Source organism: Musca autumnalis, unplaced genomic scaffold (assembly GCF_047663935.1).
Source record: "Musca autumnalis isolate F117 unplaced genomic scaffold, ASM4766393v1 scaffold_2, whole genome shotgun sequence".
Classification (NCBI taxonomy): Eukaryota; Metazoa; Arthropoda; class Insecta; order Diptera; family Muscidae; genus Musca; species Musca autumnalis.
The window spans coordinates 175,430,360-175,448,035 of NW_027411755.1; the positions used below are offsets into that span (position 1 = coordinate 175,430,360).

At 36.6% G+C, this 17,676-nt stretch overlaps 1 protein-coding gene across 17 annotated transcripts in view; it reads right to left on the reverse strand.

Moving 5' to 3' along the window:
• MRP (Multidrug-Resistance like Protein 1) overlaps window positions 1-17,676 on the reverse strand; it is a 117,926-nt gene that overhangs the window by 29,035 nt on the left and 71,215 nt on the right. For 4 of the 17 annotated variants that reach the window (XM_073969950.1, XM_073969951.1, XM_073969960.1 and 1 more), the window contains exon 11: window positions 13,075-13,298. The exons of 12 other annotated variants lie outside the window; for them this stretch is intronic. In XM_073969950.1, coding sequence (XP_073826051.1) covers window positions 13,075-13,298 — 224 coding nt within the window. Of the gene's footprint in view, window positions 1-909; window positions 1,128-13,074; window positions 13,299-17,676 lie in introns of all 17 variants that reach the window. One more of the 17 variants, XM_073969959.1, reaches the window with a different exon arrangement.

Here is a 17,676-nt window from a genome sequence, read left to right on the forward strand (position 1 = left end):
CTAAAAAATCATTTAAATAAATTTTATGTACAAATTCATGAATTCGATGAACAATTTCATAAATTGGGAAACCGTTAACAGATGTCAACGAAAGTCTCTCATGACATTTGAGAACATTTTTGTAGCTCTAGAGGTGCCGAGATGACTCTTAATCATTATTCAAGAACATTTTTCTAGTGATAAAATATTGAAATTGTTTTGAAATGCTAATGAAAGTTTTGTGTTGTGTTAGTATGGTGAATTCAAATATCTTACAATGTTAGTTACAGAAAATCTACTGTTTTGGTTTCAAAACTATTTATCATGAATACCCTCACCCTTTAAGAATTATACACGTTCTTAAACCTAAGCCAATTTTTTAATGTGTTTGCATACAAAGTGCTATTACATTACCCAGAAGAATATAAAAATCATATAGGAGAGCAATATATCACATGCATAATCTTGTTTCTACAACAGACCGTTCATGCTTCCTGATCCCAGAGTTTTTCAATGACCATATTAGAGAAAATCTTTGCTTTAAATTCATAGCAGTTTGTTTTTTTTATGTAGTGCAAGCGGATTCGTAAATTATAGAAGATACATACATAATCGGAGCAATAATTTAAATAACGAAGACAATCTCGGGCCTTTTACTAGTTCCATAAACCAATCACGTAATATAGCCAGCCTTAATAAGCTATAACTTCAATACTATAGTAATCGGAGAGTCTATTTAATCTTAATTCTTAGATGTATTGATATCTAGGCGTAGATGGTGCTTTAAGTGCAAAAATTCTTTACGACAAAAAATAATTTGGGTGAGGGTATATGCTAATATTAATTAATATTTAATTCCGTCTTTTCTTTTTCCTTAACGATACACTTAGAAATTTGAAGACAACAAATAATATATTTTTTATTTTTTACCTCAAATGCACACCAGATACCACCCAGTAGTCGTGGTATAACCACATCGAGGGCATCGATATCTTTTGAAAATCTCGACATGACACGACCACTTGGCGTGGTATCAAAAAATTCCATCGGTAATCTGAGAACATTCAACAATAACATAAAATGTAAAACTTTGGCAGCACGTAAAGCTCCCAAATGGGGTACCAGGGATGTAAAAAACGATAATAAAGCTGTAAATTGATGAAGATATTTTGGTGAAGTGGAAGGTGTAAATATATAAAAATTAAGAAGTTTTTTTTATAAGTCTAGAACATTCTAAACTAGTAGAGAGAAAGAGGAGAATGGAAAATGCATATAAATTAAAAAAAAAATAAAAATTGATGAGAGTAGTCAGCAACACCAATGAATCGCAAGACAACATGGAAGGCCTAATTTTTTGTTATTTGTAGAAAATTGTGTTAATTTTGAGAGGCAATCAGTGGAGTAGCGAGGTGTTTTGCTTAAGGACATGCAGGTTATTGTGGTATAGTTTTTTTACAATTTATTTACAATTTGGTTTTAGTTTTATGTTGTGCACTATTTTCAGAGGGTTATCAGTTGAAATTCAAAGTACTTAAATGTTTCCCATTTGAATAATAGCGATTTGTTTAAATATTGCCTTTGGAAAACAAGACGAAACAGTAGCTTTGACTTTGGCTACCAAATCATGTTTTGCACATGTGCAATTTGTGGCATCAAATCGAATTTCGCACTTATCAGTGATGTGTTAAGCTGCGGCAGTTGTTCGATGCACTTGCCTACCAGAAATGCGTAAGTAGCTGATTTTGACACTCGTGAGCCACTTGTACAAGTGTTAAGGCCTCGACACATAAGAAGCATGGCATTCTTGCTGAAGTCATATCTGATAAAAGACTAAAGACCTAATAAAAAGATTTCAAAATAACATTTGAATTAGGTCGAACTTGGTCTTTAATCATTTACCAGATATGACTTAGCAATATTGCCATGCTTCTTATGTGTCGAGGCCTTAAGTGTGGCTTGCCACACTCAAAAATAAGTATTGCTTGTCACTCTAAAAATGAGTATAAGTGTGGCTAGCCACTCAAAAATAAGTTATTTTAAAATTGATATTTTTAGACACTTGCTTTGCCAAGTAGTTTTGTGTACTCAATAACATGTTCTGTTTTACTTCGTTGCTCAAAGCACATCAAGTGTTGTTTTCAACTCTTGTAATTCAACCGATTGTCTCATGCTCTCCGAGAGAGTGGAAGCAAAGATCATTTTCCAACGCTTGAAGTTAGAAGAATTCCCAAACAAATGCAAATAACATTACAATTGTTTATTGTTTGTAGTGTTGTGTGTGCTTCCACTTATTGAGCCACTTGGCAAACTATCACAACACTTGAGAGACGGACACTTGTTTTTCTCCTTACGCACAAGCAACGGTCTTAAGCCTCGTAAGTGTTTTTTGTGGTGGTGGAAATATACTTGATATACGCTAGAAAACACTTGTATTAAAAAGGATAAGACCCAGAAACAATTGTGTGTGCCTAAGTGGCTTATGGAGGCAAGTGGTTTATTGATTATCTCTGTTACTTACCACATAATCCACTCTCGTGTTTACTAATCCAACTATTACAATTCTGTTTTTTGTTCTTATGAGAAGTACGTAGAAAAATATTGAGTTGTACATTAGGGGATTGTTGCGAGAACGAAGAAAGCTTTTCAAAACACTACAAAGATTCACTTATTTTAAGGTGGACTCTTTAAAATTTTTCTAGGCATAAATGCGGAAAATGCATGCTAAAGAATTCAAGGAAAGGATTATTTACGTCCTCCCAAACGCATCTGTTCTCAAATTGACTGGAATCTTGGTGAGCTCTGCCATCTACTTCTAAGTCTTTGCAGTTTAAGAGTAGAGTAATCTGCACCCAAAAGTAAATTTAACACTGATTCATTTGAATTCATTGGATTCATCTCAATATCACAGTCAAAAATTCAAATATCAAAAAGAAAGAAATATTCAAGTCAAACGAAATCACTTGAATTTCAAATTGAAGATTTTGAAATAGCTCAAAAGTCACCTGAAACTGTTTAAACGTGCTTTAGTCGTTTCTTTTTAGTGGTTAGATTGAGTGTGTGAAAACATCAAATTAGTGTATTTCGTTAGTAAATATTTCGTTAATAAGCGCTACAATTATTTGCTTGCTTGCCGTTTAACCTACCGCAAATGTTTGTTTACAACAAACTCTTATATTTGAGGGCATTATTAGATCCAAAATATAAATGTCATTAGCCAAACGATCTAATATACGACCTTTGGGTATAATATCGAAAAACGCTTGTGGCACATGCATTACATGGCGGAAAGTATGCATAAATAGTTTATTTGAAGCCAATAGCGCACCCAATTCACAGGACAAAGTACAGCCAATAAAAGCTAAGACTAAAATTGAAATTGAATTATAAAAAATCTAATTGAAATGGACAACAAGGGAAGGAAAGAGACATTTAAAACAAAAAAAGAATGTGTCTCTTGACAGATCAGAGGTTACTGGACTTGAACTCTTATTGAATTAAATCCAGGGACATTAAATATATATAATTTTTGAAAACATAAGGACAACAAGAGCAACGTCAGGACAACAACACAAAAGAGGATAGTGACAATTTATATTGGTAAAATTAAGAACAAAATCATTGACGTGAGGATCCATTGGTAGATAAAAAGGAATAGGACAAATAAGAAAAGTACTTTGTCAAGGAAAATGAGAGGGTTAAACTTGGTTGCTCTAATGACGAAAATTTTATTCTAAGAGTCTTATTTTCAGAATATTATTGTTTAATTCTTAAAAATAAGTATCTTCTAGTTTTTATACGATCTTATAGTTATACAGATACAGTCCACATCGAATCTATAATTTCATGTATTCATATATGTTTAAATCTCAGTAATTAAACTCCAAACACTATTTAAACCGGCCGGGAGAATGTACAAAAAATTGTGTACATGCTTCCGGTTCATATTGAGGCGCTGGAAAATCAAACAATTTCAAATAAATTTTCTACTTGATTTTCCGGCAGCCTAATTTATGTGGACACATTAAATAGAAGATAAGTGTTAAAGATTTTCAACAAAAACACTGAACAACATTGAAAGAGCTTTTCCCGTACCGAGAATAATGAATTGTTCAAAGAGATTTTAATTAGCTACTCAAAAATAATATGGGTGTTCACGTAGCGAACAGGCTTATTTTCTAATAAAGGTAGTGAATGCCAGCGATCTATTTTTTTAAAACACAGTATACTTCAGATTGATAAACATTTGTAGGCAGGCCGTCTTCTTGTAGGAGGTCGTTTGAATAAAATGAGATAAGACTTTCCTTTGCTACATGTGGTATGTTTGAGTTAGATTACAGGATTTAATCTATGCTGCAGACTGATAACCATGTGTAGCGTGTTTGCTTACCACATGTGAGATAACGAAGTGTGTTTATCTCCACAATACTGTATGGCGTTGATGCGTTCGTACACATATGTGCACTCTTCCTCCCTCTTTTACGCAATAGGTTAAGTTAAATCATGTTGTACTATTTAGTTCTTAAGATTATTTTTACTTAAAAAAAGCTGTGTACTACAATCATTCGAATAAGAAACACGTTTTGTAATTTCTTAGAACTAGATCCCAGTTAAATATTGGTCCTTCGAGACAGATCCGTTGGCCGAAACCAAAACAAGAGTTGATAATTTGCCTCAAAAGCGAGGACATTGGGTCAGTAAGGAAAACAGTGGTGAAGTCTTAATATCCTGCCTACCACATGTTTATCATTCTCAGGTGGACTGTACTTTATAAAATCAAATTCCTGTTTAACTAAATATTTCTCTCCTCTACACACGAAACCGCGCAACAAAACCTTCATTGTCTTCATTAGAAAATAAGCTTGTTCGCTACGTGAACAATGGGCGATAAATACCTTCCTTCCTTTTACATCTTGATCATCTTGTATTGACCCTTGATCAGTCGACTTCAACTTTTAATCATAAACAAAAAAACATGAGTGGAGTTGGGAGGTATGTCCCTGTAGAAATAACTTTTTTTTCTACATATCTTTGGGTGAGGTTTAGGCACAGGGAAAATCAAATCAATAAATATTTCATATTATCAATTTTCCAGTGCCATTAAATACCATATGCAGCGTTCTCATGCGCTGGCGCAGACGGCGATGTGTACTCTATTTTAAAGTATGTATTTCGGTGATGCTCGAAATATTTTGTGCATTAGTCTCTCTGAGCGAGACTTTCCTTTGCTAAACCACGTAAATCTATGTGAGCACTAATAATAAAGAAGGTCATAAAGTCCACAAACGAAGATAGCGATACACTCAGTAGGTAGCAGGCGCACAATGTAGGGACAAAGCAAACCTCCATGTGTGCTGTCTAAATAGATAAGATTGTATGTCTGCGTGTAGCCTAGCATAGATTAGTTTAAGTAGTAGTTAAGGAAAATAGATTAAATAAAGATCAGGGGCCTAATTACGTGATTCGACATCGAGTTGTTTCGACCCGAGTACTCAAAGTTGGGATGACAACATTCGTTATCGAGTAAAATTATCGAGAAATTGAGCATAAATTTGCGAGTAATTTCTCGTAGCCAAATGGCCTATCGTAAACAAACAAAATGAAAGATTTCTTATTGTATTTGTGTTTAAAATGTAAAAAATTGTTGTTTATTGACGGTTTATAGAGGAAAAATGATATTAGTAAATAATTGTGAGCATTTTTTACACAAAATAAGAGAAATTGGGAAAAGTCCTTTTCAGTCGTTTTAAGAAATTGTGATAAAATTATAATTAAAATAAATACATATGCATGCTATCATTAACCAAAAATTAGTGTTTGCAGTCGTTAAAATATAAGTTCAAAAAAAAAAACCTTTCTGCAAAACAAAAAATTATTTAATATTAATAGGCTTTATTTTATAGGTGTACAACTTTTAATAAAGTGCATTTTAAATAGTTCATCCCCCGTTGTTTACCAAAGGAAATACTCTCTCAGAGAGGCTAATGCAAAACACCCACCAAATTCTCTCATTTATTTTGAGAGAGAATTATTAAGGTAGATGTATTAGCAATCTGTAACAAGAATGATAAAACAATTTTGCAAACATTAATAATTTTCATATTTTCTTAGCACAACTTCATTCCGAAATTATTATTCAATGTATTGTTCAAAAAATTCCACAAATATTTACATTTTTTCATTCATAATTTTGTTTTTTAGTTTTTGATTTGAAATAAACACATTTTTTGACGTCTACCTTCATAACTTTCCCCAAAGAACACATAGTTCGATTACCGGTTACTCTCGAAACATTCGATCAGTGATTTCGATCGAGTCTTATCATGCCGTTTTTTTCTCGTGTCGAAAACTTATTAACGAGTAAATTCTCGATCGAATCGAATCACATAATTAGGCCCCAGAATCGAAATATCAATCGACCCGTGCAGTTGTGCGTGTTTCCTTTCTCAACAGTCCCCTCAGCAGAGCTAAAAGTCTTGATGCGATACGAAGTCTTTATCTCACAATTTTCTCCATTTAAAACAACGTATTTCAAATGCATTGTCTTGAATGAAGAAAATGGCGGACGAACTAACGGTTACCCAGGTATTGATCTCCAACATAAAAAAAATCCCCTTACGCCGGAGTGTTGCGCAACTACATACTTTTCAAAGTTTTTCAAGTATGGTTTGCCAATGTGTTTGAACTGAGCCTTGATGATACCTGGGCGCCTGAAAAGGAACAGGAGTAAATCAAATATCCCCAAATAATCTGAAAATAAACCGTCGAGTAATGTTGGTGCGGATGCCTAGGCATTCTCAGTCTTCACTTCCACAAGTGCAACAAGCCCCCTAGTCCTGATTATTACAAGAAAATGGACAACGGCAGTGATTCCATCGCTACTGTATCAGCAACTCTAGCTCCTGTGTGACACAAAAAACGGACTGTAGTAAACACTCAGAGTAGGCGGACGGCAATTGGGAAAGTGTATAACTGAAGACAGAGGAGAAAAAAAATGGACACAACTATATCGGAAAGGATATTGATGCTCATTGAGAAGGTTAAAGTCCCCAAAGTTTCAGGGAAAAGAACATCCCGGAAGAATTGGAAACTATGGACACAACAGTGGTCCGCGTTTCCATCTCCAGTCAGAATACTTTATTTCGAATTGTCGGGAAGCATGCTGAAATGACCTGTTCCTATGGACCGGACTTATTAGCTTTAGATAAATCTGACAAGCCATTGTTTTTAAACAGAAAGCATTGGAGGAGTGGAGAGAGCATCCCGCTCGACATTTGGGAAAATTTATAACTGACGGATGAGGAGGAAACTATGGACCTCCATTCTGAATAAATTATTTAAAATTGTTTCATTGGACCGGACTCGTTATCGTCATATAAATTCGTAAAGCCATTGCTTCTTAAGCAGAAAGTATTGGAGGAGGAAGTTGATAAGGAAGAATCATCCTTAAAAAGACGGATGGTTTTCTAAAATGTCCTAGCTTCAAAAATACTCAAGGAAAATATACAATTGACAAAAATCGTATCGGAGGACAGTAACATGCAGCAATCGATATTTCATAAAAAGGGATCCAAAAATCAATTAACGGAAAATTCTACTAAAAAGAACGCACCTCAAGTTCGTGAGGAAGTTCGAAACTGTCCTTATTTTGCTACTAGGCTACTTTCTATCAGCGAAATTTCCACAGGAGTGTCCTTATTTCCTGTTCTTGCAACATAGATTCGAAGCTTATGGCATAACCGCAAACTGGAAGGTTAAAGATTTAGATTTAGAAGGTTTTGAGACCATCAGATTCCCCGCTCAACATAAAAGGAAAGTCTTTGACCAATGAGGCTAAGTGACAGTCATTCGAATAGGCTGTGACGAAGCCAAAAATGCAAAAACTGCATAAAAAAGCTCTGAGACGTTTTTGGCCGCTGCCTCACTTCTTAAACACCGTACCAGGGTGCAAAACGAACTGGCGGAACAACGAATTTTCATAGACAAATTGTGGATATTATACGGAATTATTTGGCACTTATATTCTTGAACACATATCGAACATAACTCCTAAAATGTGAACATATGCTAAATCAATTTTGGATTTGATAAAGACCACACATGAAGATATCGATGCGTTCAGTATGTAACACACACTAGAGTTGGGCAATCTCGTTCCTTTTGTGGTTCGATCTTTTCCGTTCCGTTCCGCAAAAGGAACTAGGTCGTTCAGTTAGTTCCATAGTTCCTTTTAGTACCAACCTTTATATGTATACCCACACTCATACTCGTTCACTCAGTTCAAATCGTTCGTGCTTCTTCTTCATCAAATCAAAAGAAAAATAAATTGTTTTCGGCTTTGTTCTTATTAGATTACAACTATTTGAAACAAATTAACAACCGTTTTCCTAATTAAAAATACTTCAATTGTTTTTTTTTTTTTTTTTAATTCAGCAAAGATCAGATCAGTTTAGTAAGAAATGAAAAACGAAATGACACTATGAGATTTCTTATTCACTAATTAAAGACGGAGAGAGAGAGACAACTGATGTTAAATGAACTGATGGAACTAACTGAAAGAGAAGAGCAAAAAGAATGGGACAAAAACGAACGAGGGAGCAAAAGGAACTAGCTGAACCGCATAGTCGGACCTAGTACCGGTCGTTCCTTTGAACTAGTTCGTTCCGGAACGACACAACTCTAACACACACTTAAATGTAGGGACATAACAACCATTCATGTTGATAAAAATATTTCCTGTCTGAGACTAGGCTAAGCTAGACTAGTTTAAGTAGTTCTTAAGGAAAAAATTTTTAAAATGAAATCTGAATCGAATCGACAATCAAACCACCAGATTGTTTATTTTATTCTCAACATTTGGTCCTTCGAGCCGCCTTCAAGAAGAAAAAAACCAATACAGAACATTATTGTTCTCATCGGCAACATTAAACAACGTTGACGCGGCGCAGCATTGTCGAATGTTGCGTCAATATTATTCAATATTTGTTCGGAAATATGTTGACGCAAAATTCAACAATGTTGCTAAACATTTCTCACTGTTTGTTGGTAATCGATCCCAACCAAATGGAATGGAAAACCCCCCTCAACTTGCTAGAATGTCTGAGACTAGGCTAAGTTAGACTAGTTTAAGTAGTTCTTAAGGAAAATATTTTTAAAATAAAATCAGAATTGAATCGACAATCAACCTATCAGGTTGTTTATTTTATTCTCAACATTTGGTCCTTCGGGCCGCCTTCAAAAAGAGAAAACCAATACAAAACATGATTGTTCTCATCGGCAACATTAAACAACGTTGACGCAGCGCAGCATTGTCGAATGTTTCGTCAATATTATTCAATATTTGTTTGGAAACATTTTGACGCAAAATTCAACAATGTTGCTTAAACATTTCTCACTGTTTGTTGGTAATCGATCCCAACCAAATGGAATGGAAAACCCCATGATATCGTATAAAAAAGAGAAAGAAGATGCCTCCAAGCTTGCCATGAAACTAAACGAACATCTCAATAATGCTTTGCATGACGCTTAAGAAGCTAGGTCAGCCCAGGAACAAATACTAACGTTTAACCAACAGTCAGGACTCAAGTCTATAAAGGCTATGGAATTAAATACAGTTTTGATTTCTACAGAGAGAGATAGAGCGGATCGTACAGCTGAGAAGAAACGTGATGAAATGTACAATGGAGCGCATAGACGCAACAGCGGCTATGAAGAATTTGTAAGGTGAGATCATGACAATGAGATACCCCTTGATAATAGGTTTGTCTTCGTACTTACTAAATGTTGCTGAAACACTTTTTTCAGCAACTTTTCCATTGGACAACTGTCAATTTTAGAAACATTAGTAATTATTACAAATTATCGAGTACGCAGACAGGCATATCATATAAAAAGGGAAAGGAAAATTCAGTAATGCCCAGAAAGAAATACTAACGGCAAACCAACAGCAAGAACGCGAAGTCAGGCCTATGAAGGTAAAAATTATGGAATTTAATACAGATTTGGGTACCACAAGAGAGAGAGAGAGAGAGCGTGTCATTCAGCTGAAACGAAACATAATAAAAACGAAACAAAAAAACGTCAACCCTCCTAATTGTGAGAACGGGCACCGTCAAAATGTTGTTTATTGCTGTAGTATGCAATACCAACAAATTAGTTATGTGTTTTTTTCGTCGAGAATCGACGAACGCATAGCAGTGGGAAAGATTTGGTTTTGTTTGCAAGTGAAGTTGCTAGAATTTAGGTAGTGCCAAAGAAATTCTCGATCTTTGCGCACGTATCTATTTGAGCTAGCAATTGACACTTGGGTATAAAAAGTTTCTTGTTGAAAAACAAGAAATAAGGGAACTGATGAAGATCTGTGGCGAGATCTGAAACTATAGTATTCCCTGCCTTGCCCCTTTGTAAACATCGCCAATTTTTTCCCACTAATAAATTAAAGTTGTTTTAATAAAATATTAAAACAACGACTATGGGATTAAGCCTGACTATTTTGAAAAAAAAGTCGTCATCACAAACAAAAAAACGCCAACCCTCCTAGTGGAGAATGAAACGCAAAGAAGCGGTAGCGGATATGAATAAAATGGAAGGTGAGATCATGACAATGGAAGACCCCATGATATCTAACAAAAAAATAGAAAGAAGACATCTCCCAACCTGCCATAAAACTGAAAGAACAGCTGAAGAATACTCTGCCTGGTGTTGAAGAAACTGGCCCAAGAAGAAATACTAGGTGCCTATGGAGGGAAAATAATGAAATTAAGTAAAGATTTGGCTTCCACACACAGAGAGAGAGCGAGTGCTGAGACGGAACGTGATAAATTGGAGGAAGGAGGGCAAAGCCGCGGTAGCGGTTATGAAGAAAATCAAAGGTTGGATCATGGCAATGGAATATCCCATCATATGTATTAAAGAAAGAGAAAGATAAAATCCCTTCCAACTTGCCATGAAACTAAACGAACTGCTTAATTATGTTTTGCATGAATTCGAAGAAGCTAGAACGGTCCGCCCATGAAGAAATATTAGCGGCTAAAAAACAGACATAAGATTTGTCTTGCTCAGAGAGAGTGCATCGTTCAGCTGAAACGAAACGTGATGAAGTTGAGATCATGGCCCCATGATATCGTAAAAAAGAGAAAGAAAATGTCTCCCAACTTGTCTTGAAACTAAACGAACAGCTCAATAATGCCCAGGAAGAAATACTAGCGGCTGACTAAAAAGCAGAACGCGAAGTCAAGCCTATGAAGGCAAAAATAATAGAATTACAGATTTGGCTCCCACAAAATAATAAAATTAAATAAAGATTTGGCTACGACAGAGAGAGAGAAAGAGTAAGTCGTTCAGCTGAAACGAAAAGATCATGACAATTGAAGACCCATGACATCGTACAAAAAGGCGAAGGGAGATGCCTTCCAACATGCCACGAACCTAAAAACACAGTTTAATAATGACCAGGAAGAAATACTAGAGGCCAGCCAAAAGGCAGACGGCAGCCCATAAACCCAAAAATAATGGAATTAAATACAGATTTGTCTACCACAGAGACGTGATGAATTGGAGAATGAAGCGCGAAACCATGTTAACGGCTTTGAAGGAAATGGAAGGTGAGGTTATGACAATGGAAGACTCCATGATATCGTAAAAGAGAAAGAATATGACTCCCAACTTGTCATGAAACTAAACGAACAGCTGGAAAATGCTCGGCATTAAATTGAAGAAGCTAGGGCAGTCAGTCCAGGAAGAAATACTAGCGGAAAACCAACAGACAGATCGCGAAGTCAAGTCTATAAAGGCAATACAGATTTGTGTCACCAGAGAGAGAGAGAGAGAGCGCTTCGTTCAGCTAAAACGAAACGTGGCTGGAAATCGATCTACATGGTGACAATTTATGAAACTTGTATCCTCCCGGAGAAGACCACAGTCAAAATAAGGAACATTCTCATAAAAATGAATGGATACACGTTAACGATATGTAGATTTACTGTCACGCATTTCAAGTTTTATCAAAATTATTATTTATTGCAGAGTAGAGTTGAGGAATGAATAAAAAGGTTTACTTTCCTCTCCTTCCCTGCCCCATAAATTCTCACTTTATACATTTTTACTACCGATTTTGTCCAGTAATGCTACAGAATCGCATTACTTATTTTTTGAGTTACCGACAAAAATCGATAAAATTTAAACGGAAAATTATCAATGAAAAGTTCAAATAAAAGTTGATAACACTCTTGCTATGGGTAGAACTTTACGACTGTTTTTTTTTCTTCGCTAACTTACCGAAAAACATCGGTAATTACCGAAATTATAAGCATTTTAATTTTGCCGGCAATTGTCGGTGACTCAAAAAATGAGATTGGCAATTTTCCTTTCGGCAATTGTCAATTTGTCGGTGAGAGAGGGTGATGTAAGGTCAAGGATTCCAATATGCCTCATCTCTTCAATAAACTGATAATTGCCACAAGAAAAATTACCCAATGTGTTCCTGGACGTACAAAATAAGGATCGGTAATTGAATTCCACTTATTTTAATCATAAATATGTACAATGTCTTTAGTTTTTTGTTTATAACTTAAAATTATGGATTACCTGTGATGCTGTTGATATAAACATACGAATGTTCATTGGTATGACCAAATCAAGTGTATTTATGTCATTCGAACATCTATCTAGGATGCGACCTTTCGGTGTAATATCATAAAATTCCGATGAGCAATGCATTAAATGTGAATATAAATTATGGAAAATTCTATACGAAGCTTGTAGGGTGGCTATCCACAGGGTTAAGGAGGCGAAAAAATTACAAAATCCTTTGGTTGAATGAGTTTCAGTGTGAGCGTTAAGATGTGAGAAGCAAAGAGTTCGAAAGAAATAGACCAAAGAGAATTTGGAAACAAATATAAATATATAGAGAGAAGAGAAATAGTAGAAAGAAAGAAGATAAGTTGGAAAAAATTAGCTTGCTGCATATTATATGAAATTTCTTTTTTTTGCTGCGCGTTTGAGTTATGAAGTTTTATGGCGAAAATTCATTCATACAAACCATGTTGGGTTTAAACTAAAAAATTTGTGAATTCAGAAGAAAAAATCGTTTTAAAATACCGAAAATAAAAATGTTAAGATATTATCCACGGTGGCTGGTAACTCTCCATCAATTACTTCCATATCACCACTAAAGTGATTCAGCAAACGTCCAACTGGTGTCACATCAAAAAATTTACTCACAGAATTGCGAATTATTATGCGCAAGAAATCGTTATGCATGGCCTTGGCAGCCTCAAAGGTGCCATAATAGACAGCTACTACGGCAAAATAAGAGCATATACCTGGATAGTGGGATCCACACACAGTTATAATAAAACATAAAAAATAACACAAAAAAGGGATAAAAAAGGGGGAAAATAAAAATAAACAAAAAAATGAAGGATTATTAAAGGTTGGGATAAAATATGTATTTATATATATTTTATGGGATATGGGGATATGGGAAGAGGAATGAGGATTATTGTGTTTTGTTATTACCAAACCAGTATAGAGCCGAAAATTAGGTAGGCAATTTTATTTTAAACTATGTATGTATGTAAATATTTTTAGGCAAAAAATATGTATGTATGCTGGAATTTCGTAGAAAATATTAGAGCAAATTGAAATAATTTGGCAGCAAATGATGTCCTTGATCATGTTTCAGTCTTGAGGAGATATAGAGCATGAGCAAATTAGGAAGTATGAAAAATGTCTAAAATGATCGTTTAGAAAGATGTTCACGTAGCGAACATGGTTCTGTTGTAATAAATATTCCGAATGTCTTGGTAAGTAGAGAATTTTTGTTAGACATGGACCTATTTTTAATATAAAATCTACTAAAAAGATATAAACATGTGGCAATAATGGAATAAAGTGAAATAAGAATTTCCATTGTCACAAATGGTATGTCTGAGTTAGATTACGGAATGTAAATTAGACTGCCGGATGAAGAATTTGGAATGTGAGATCGTGGCAATGGAAGACCCCATGATATCGTACAAAAGAGAGAAAGAGATTGCCTTCCAACTTGCCATGGAACTAAAAACACAGCTCGATGCTCTGCGTGAATTTGAAAATTTGTAGGATAGTCAGTCCAGGAAGAAATTCTAGTCAAGTCTATGAAGGCAAAAATAGTGAAATTAAATACAGATTTAGCTCCACAGAGAGAGAGAGGGAGAGAGAGCGTTGTTTAGCTGAAACGAAACGTCTGATTTGGAGTATAGAGTGGAAATCCTTGGTAGCGGCTATGAAGAAAATGAAAGGAGAGATCATGGCAGTGGAAGACACCATAATATCGTACAAAATAGGGAAAGGAGATACCTCCCAACTTGCCACGAAGCTAAACGAACAGCTCAATAAAGCTCTGGGTGAAGTTGAAGAAGCTGGACAGTCATTCCAAGAATAAATACTAGTGGTTAACTAACAGGCAAAATCCGAGGTCAAGTCTATGAGGAGGGTTTCAAAGGGTTTCTTGGAGGTTTTAGGTCAATATCTCCGGAAGTATGGACTTGCGCAAGAAAAAAAGTGTACCACCGGAAAGGGAGCCGAATTTTGTGTAGGAGGTACCTGAAAGAGTAGACCCATATAGTCCGTATTCGAACCCGATATATATCTGGAAGTAATAATACCATGTGCGAAGTTTGGACCAAATCAATTGCTCCCTTCGAGAGTTATCGTTCACACCATTTTACAGGAAAAATTTTTTAAAGGCCTTGGACAGATTATTTATGTAGGACTTCTTTGAAGAGGAGGTCCAAAGGGAATTTATTTTAAGAAGAAAGCCAAATAGAGCACTTATTTCGATAGACGGCAATATGGAGGACTTCTTCAAAAATAAATCCTAATAGAGGACTTCCTTTAGAAAGAGACCTTATAGAATTCTTTTAGAACAAGATTTGTATAGATGACTTCTAATAGAAAATACTTTATGAACTACTTTTAGAAAAAGGATTTATAGGGGACCTCCTTTTTTAGAAGAAAGACTTTTTATAGAAGAAAACCATGCTCGTCTTTTAGAATCCTCATTGAGCACTTTTCTCAAAAGAAGGTCTGAAACAGGATGATGTATTAAGAACTCTTAGGGAAAAGGTACTCCTTGTAATGGGGAAAGGAGGAAACAAAGAGCAGTTTCGCAAGACAATTGTAGGGTCACTAAAGGAAGAAACCGTAGTGAAAAACATGAAGACGATGGCCACTATCGAAATTCAAAACTTCGACGCGCTCACGACAGAAAAGGAGGTGATGGATGCTATAAATAGAGCGACGAGTATCCCACTAGAAGACATGAACGTGCGACTAACGGCTACCAACGCGCGAGAACAAAAGAGAGCCTTCGTATCTTTATCTGCAACAGATGCAAACAGACTCATCGATAAACGCAGTATATTTATTGGGTTGGATTACGCCCAAATAAAATACAAACAAGAAGTGAAGCGATGCTATAGATGTTTCGAATCGGGTCATATGCAATTGGACTGCAAAGGACCCGACCGAAAAGGCATGGGAATATGCTTAAGGTGTGACCAGAAGGGGCACATATTAAAGGAATGTACAATCGCAGTGAATTGCTGCATCTGCTCGCAGTACAAAAATAGCCGAACAAACCACATGCCCGGCAGTTCTAGGTGTAAACCAAACCAACAAAATGAACAATGAGGTTCCTCCAGGCTAATATGCATCGGCGAAAAGTTGCGCATGCGCTTCTGTCTCAAATTGTACGCGAAGAGAACGTTGACATTGTTATAATCAGCGAACAGTACGCAGGTATCGCAAGCGGGACATGGATCGAAGATGAATCAAAAACTGCCGCAATTTGGGTCCCATGCGGTAGACACAACGTAAGAAAGAGCGGCCATGGAAACGGGTTCTCCTGGATTCAAATTGACAAGCTTATAATTATTAGCTGCTACCTCACTCCAAGCGACAACATTGACACATTCCAAGAAAAACTAGAGCGGATAGAAGATTTTGCAATGTCCCAACATGGAGACCTTATAATCGCCGGAGATTTCAATTATCGTGCCATCGAATGGGGGATGCCGACAACAGACGCTAGAGGTAAACGGGTTGTGAACATGATAGCTCGACTGGGCACAACTACCCTAAACATCGGAAGCACCGCCACTTTCAGGCGACCTGGGTGCGAAGGCACAATCCCAGATGTAACCTTTGCCTCAGACGGATTACTTGGAAAAATTAATGAATGGAGAGTCTTGGAAACTTTCACAGGAAGCGACCATCAATATATATCATTCTGTATGAAAACAAACCAGCAGACCAGGTGTTCCAACGTAGCAAACCGAAAATGGAACGTAAAGAAACTCAACACAGCTGTACTAATCTCAGAGATAGATAGACTAGCGGAACAAGAACTAGATGATGTAGATGCGAAACGTACCGTGAATAACGTAATGGGTATGATCACCAGAAGCTGCAATAAGGCTATGCCGAAAGGAAGTACTCGTACAAACCGAAAACAAGTTTACTGGTGGAACGCCACGATCGATGAGTCAAGGCAAAATTGTCTCAAGATGAAAAGGAAATATACAAGAGCTAGACGAAGAGGCGAGGCACATACTGAACACGACGCATACAAAGATGCCAAAAACAGCTGCAGAACTCCATCGAGAGAAGCAAGAAGAATAAATGGGAAGAACTAAGAGTGGGTATCAACAGAGATCCATGGGGACTCGGCTACAAAATCGGCATGCAAAAGCTCGGGTCGAAAAACAAGGTTGATCAAATGGACGAGGAGGTAATGGATAACATCGTATACACAGATGTTCCGACTGAACCAGAATCAAACAAACATTCCGTTTTTCACATTAAATGAACTACAAGCAGCTGCGCAGAGTCTCAAACCAAAGAAAGCGCCCGGCCCAGACGGCATTCCATTTGAAGCTATCAAAGCTATAGCAAAAAACCCACCGAATGTGCTACTCAAAATGTACAACAGATGTTTAATGGAAGGTATCTTCCCAGAGCCATGGAAAACGCAAAAACTAGTTCTATTGAGTAAAGGAAAAGGCGACACAGCTGGAAAGCTACTTGAGAGGTTAATCAAACCCAGACTAAATGAAGCCATTCAAGCTGCAGGCGGTCTCTCGAGAAGACAGTACGGCTTTCGTCCCGGCAAGTCCACGATAGGAGCTCTCAAAGACGTGATAGATCCGGCAGAAGGTGCTCAGTGCGGAAATCACTACTCCCGGCCCATTATACTGTTAGCAACGCTGGATGTGAAAAACGCGTTTAACAGCCTCCGATGGGATGACGTAATGGAAACGCTGGATAAAATATTTAATTTTCCGAAGTATTTACTCAATATCATCAGAGATTACCTGAGAAATAGAACTCTATTGTACGATACCAAACGCATGGAAGTCACGTCGGGAGCAGCCCAAGGGTCTATACTGGGACCTGACTTGTGGAACGCAACCTACGATGAAATACTAAAGATTGAAATGCCACACGATACCTACCTTGTGGGATACGCAGATGACATCGCTGCAGTAATCAAAGCCAGGAGTATAAACGAGGCTGAAAGTAAACTGCGTCAAACCATGATACGCACGAAAAGATGGTTGGATGAGCATGGTCTTCAACTAGCTATTCAAAAAACGGAACTGCTACTTCTTACCAGGCGACATATCCCAACCGAAATAGTGATGAATATAGGCGACA